Here is a 4,204-nt window from a genome sequence, read left to right as displayed (position 1 = left end):
ATGAAGCATGGACTGTAGTATTTCACTGAACATTGAGAAAATGCAGCTCGTTGCCACGTTACTGTGTGTGCAATTCACAGTTGAGCAGTCCCAAGATGACTGTTCAGACGACTGAAGCCTTGTTTAAGAGGAGGCGCCAAGCTAAATTTTTGCTCCAGGAGTAGGAAAAATTAGATTTGTCTCTGCAGATGACCTGATGGGAAAGAGGGACAAAGGCCACAAGAAAAGCATCTTATGGATACATGATCCTCTCTGTCATCATTTGGCCACCATTGTCTACATTATTTTAGAATCTTAATTAATACCTGCGCAATCCTATTGTAAGTTCAGCATTGTCTGGAAATCCTCTACACTTAAGAATGTGCTATATGGAGACTTGATAAATAATTAATATCTTTATGGTTGCATCTAAACTTTCTAATATTGGTAATATCTTTTTATTTTTATGTTAACTTAGGATGATATTGATAAATAATACAGAAGATGGATTTATACTGTTGGGATTTTCTGAATATCCATATCTACAAGTTCCGCTATTTCTGGCTTTCCTGTTTTTATACTTATTCACCCTCACTGAGAACATATTGCTTATTGTGATTATATTTTTGGATCCACATCTTCACACTCCTATGTATTTCTTTCTGTGTAACTTGTCTTTTGCGGATATTTGCATGACCACCGTTGTCCTTCCCCGATTCCTCCTGACTTTTTTGGGCCTGAAATACATATCGTATTCGCAATGCTTGACTCAACTGTATCTTTACATTTCCTTCCAGAGCTTGGAATATCTTTTGTTGACAGTGATGTCCTATGACCGCTATGTGGCCATCTGCAATCCACTTCGTTACAGTCTCCTCTTGAACAAGAAAGTCTGTGTTCTACTAGTCGCTCTCAGTTTCCTTTGTATCATTTTAGACCCTTCACCGGTCATTATTGCAATTTCTGTTTTACCGTTCTGCTCTAGAAAAGATATTGATCACTTCTTTTGTGATGTCATGCCTTTACTAACAATCTCCTGTGTAGATCCCTCTCATGTGGAGACCATTGTGTTAATTGAAGGGGCAATTTTTATTTTCGTTTGCTTGGGTTGTATATTATTTTCATATATTTCCATACTCCTTTCAATACTGAAGATACAGACAGCATTTGCCAAGCGAAAAGCTTTCTCTACGTGTTCTTCCCACCTCATGGCCATCCTAATGCTTCAACTGACCCTCGTCTTCGTCTATATCCTACCTCAATCTGATGATCCCTCTCAGAGAAGTAAAAATGCAACATTTCTTAATACTGTCATGATTCCAATACTGAATCCAGTTTTGTACAGTTTCCGAAACAAAGATGTCAAATCTGGATTTATAAAACTTGTAAAAGGAAAATTAAAGGTATTGAAATAAAAATAGCAGCGCAAAATTAGTGGAGCGCAGTTTGTTGCTTTGGTTTTCCAATCTGCTAGTCAGATATTTCTATAATTATGGAACTACAATCATCAGCATTTCTGAAGTTTTTAAATGTTTATTGAGAAATGCATCAAGTTTATATAAAGACTCAATATTTCCAATTTTAAACCTTATTTTTCAAGACTTCTGCCTTTCCTCCCTGGCAGCTGGGAATCAACTTCTGGGCCAAATCCAAACTGATGATCAACCATTCCAACCTAATCAGAGGGCTTGGAGTTTATCAGGATTTTTGTGTTGTCCCCTCACTTTTTGAATATTGACCCCAGGTTCTCAATAGAGATGAGATCTGTGCGATTGCTGACCATGGACACAAACTTTTAATACTATGTTCAGCAAGCCATTTAGTTTTCACTTTTGCCTTGAGACATGGTCTCCATCATGATGGAGAAAGCATTGTTCAATTTTTCTCAATGGTTGAAAGAAGTTTCTCTTGGAGGATGGTTAGATACTGTTCTTTATTCATTCTCAGGATGCTTGACTCCGGAATGTCTGACTGAAGGCCTTTGACCTTCCCCCAACGACCCCCTACCCCCTAGGGTTCTTATCTAAAATAAACACAAACACTGTGTGACGTTGGAATATAAAGGCCACAGCAGCCCCATTTATTCATAACATAAACATCAGCCATGTAACAATACAACTCTTCATTGAAGAACCCGAAAAGGAAGGGGGGGTACCTGAAGGTTAACCAAAATGTTCTTTGCAACATCAGCCCGTCTCCTGACCCTCAGCCGCAACACACCGACTCGAGAGCCCAAGCCAGATGTTGCCCCCACTATGTCCCGCTGAGACTCAACCCAGCAAGGACCCGTTTACCAAACAATTGCACCGCTAGAGGTAACCCGCTCCGGCACTGGGTTCCGTCCTCTCCTCTGTGCAAACCCCCACCTTCAGACACCCCCCTCCTTTCCGCCGCTGCGACAAATACGATCTTCCTTCTTTTCTTCATCGATGTCGAATCCACAATTAGGGCGGGCGGGCGGTAACGATTCCAGTCACCGTCCAGGTAGGAATGGCCCACCCCCCCTCTGACCTGCCCTATATACTACCCCCTATAGCCACCACCCCCTGACCAATCACACTGACCCCTGATCCTAACTGCCCCTTAGCACCACCCCCAAATTTCGCGCCCAAACTGACTTTCTCCATTAACCCCTTATTAACCCTATGGCCTGGCATCCCTCCTAGTCATGTAGCCCTCCCTTAAGCCCCTTCGGGTCAGCAGTCCGGGCTCTTCCTTGACTCCGGAATGTCTGACTGAAGGCCTTTGACCTTCCCCCAACGACCCCCTACCCCCTAGGGTTCTTATCTAAAATAAACACAAACACTGTGTGACGTTGGAATATAAAGGCCACAGCAGCCCCATTTATTCATAACATAAACATCAGCCATGTAACAATACAACTCTTCATTGAAGAACCCGAAAAGGAAGGGGGGGGTACCTGAAGGTTAACCAAAATGTTCTTTGCAACATCAGCCCGTCTCCTGACCCTCAGCCGCAACACACCGACTCGAGAGCCCAAGCCAGATGTTGCCCCCACTATGTCCCGCTGAGACTCAACCCAGCAAGGACCCGTTTACCAAACAATTGCACCGCTAGAGGTAACCCGCTCCGGCACTGGGTTCCGTCCTCTCCTCTGTGCAAACCCCCACCTTCAGACACCCCCCTCCTTTCCGCCACCGCGAGCGCGCATGACCCCTTGTGCGCGCGAGTCCTCCCACACCAACAAAGCCTTCTCAACCCCCTCCATCAGCCCTAAGGCCCAAATATCATTTCCCACCGAATTTAAATGGACCCCGTCCCGGCGCAACAAGTCGGCGGACGCCGCTTCCAACTCCGGGTGCCGAACAGAGACACCCCCAACCCGGGAAATGAACCGCCCAATCTCCCGATTCACTTTACTTCGCGCCCTGTTTACTGCTTCCACTGACCTGGCGTGCCGCCATGTCAGCCGCGCGACCATATCCGACCAGACAATTATTAGACCCGGGTGGGAAGACAGGAGCCGCAGGCAGTCACATTTTATGTCTTGTATCAGGTCCCTGGAAGCCCGGAGACCCAGGTCATTCCCACCCGCATGTAGTACCACCACGTCCGGTGCTCTGTCCAGCTGCGAATGGTGGCGCCAGGTAGGCAACACCTCACTCCACAGCATGCCCTTGACCCCGATCCATCGCACAGTAGCCTTTTCCCTGGGAACCCCCAACTGGCGTCCGTCCGGTCGTATTCCCGCACGAAACGCCCCCCAATACACGTATGAGTGGCCGAGCACCCACACCAACAACGGTAAACCTACAAAACAAAAAGTGACAACACAGGGAGGGGGGGGGGGGGCACGAGGAAGAAAAGATGGGTAATGATTACCAAACAAATACCGCCCCCGACCCCCCCCCTTCCCCACCAATATCTCACAACAAGTTCAGCCGGACGTAAGATCTAAACCTGGCCGAGTCCCATCGTCCAATCTTACGGAGAGCCTGCGCGCCCAGACCCCAACGAGCCGCCTGAGTCGCAGCCCCAATCCGAAAGGAATGCGACGCGAACTCAGCCTCGTTGAGACCGCAACACTGCAGGCACCTCCGAAAGATGCAGACAAATTGGTAACTCGACAAGGCTGACCCGTCCTGGTGGGACAAAAGGGACCCCGGGCGAGCTCCACTCACTTCTAAAAACGCCGACAGCCATCTGACAGGGCACTCCGCTAAACCAGGTACACCCCATAGTTCCACCATCCGACCTCTACCCA

The 4,204-nt window shown here is 47.1% G+C and overlaps 1 protein-coding gene across 1 annotated transcript; it reads left to right on the top strand.

The window, feature by feature from the left end:
* The first annotated feature begins 458 nt into the window (after positions 1–458).
* Positions 459–1,394, top strand: LOC142312601 (olfactory receptor 1G1-like). The gene has a single exon (XM_075351593.1). The coding sequence runs from the start codon at positions 459–461 to the stop codon at positions 1,392–1,394; it is 936 nt and encodes a 311-aa protein (XP_075207708.1).
* The last annotated feature ends 2,810 nt before the right edge of the window (positions 1,395–4,204 follow it).

Source organism: Anomaloglossus baeobatrachus, chromosome 5 (assembly GCF_048569485.1).
Source record: "Anomaloglossus baeobatrachus isolate aAnoBae1 chromosome 5, aAnoBae1.hap1, whole genome shotgun sequence".
Lineage (NCBI taxonomy): Eukaryota > Metazoa > Chordata > Amphibia > Anura > Aromobatidae > Anomaloglossus > Anomaloglossus baeobatrachus.
The sequence above is the reverse complement of the archived record's forward strand: the minus strand, read 5'-3'. Positions and strand labels throughout refer to the sequence as shown.

Excerpts from the sequence above, each read along its gene's own strand:
- LOC142312601 (XM_075351593.1), top strand. The coding sequence starts at position 459 with ATGATATTGATAAATAATACAGAAGATGGATTTATACTGTTGGGATTT.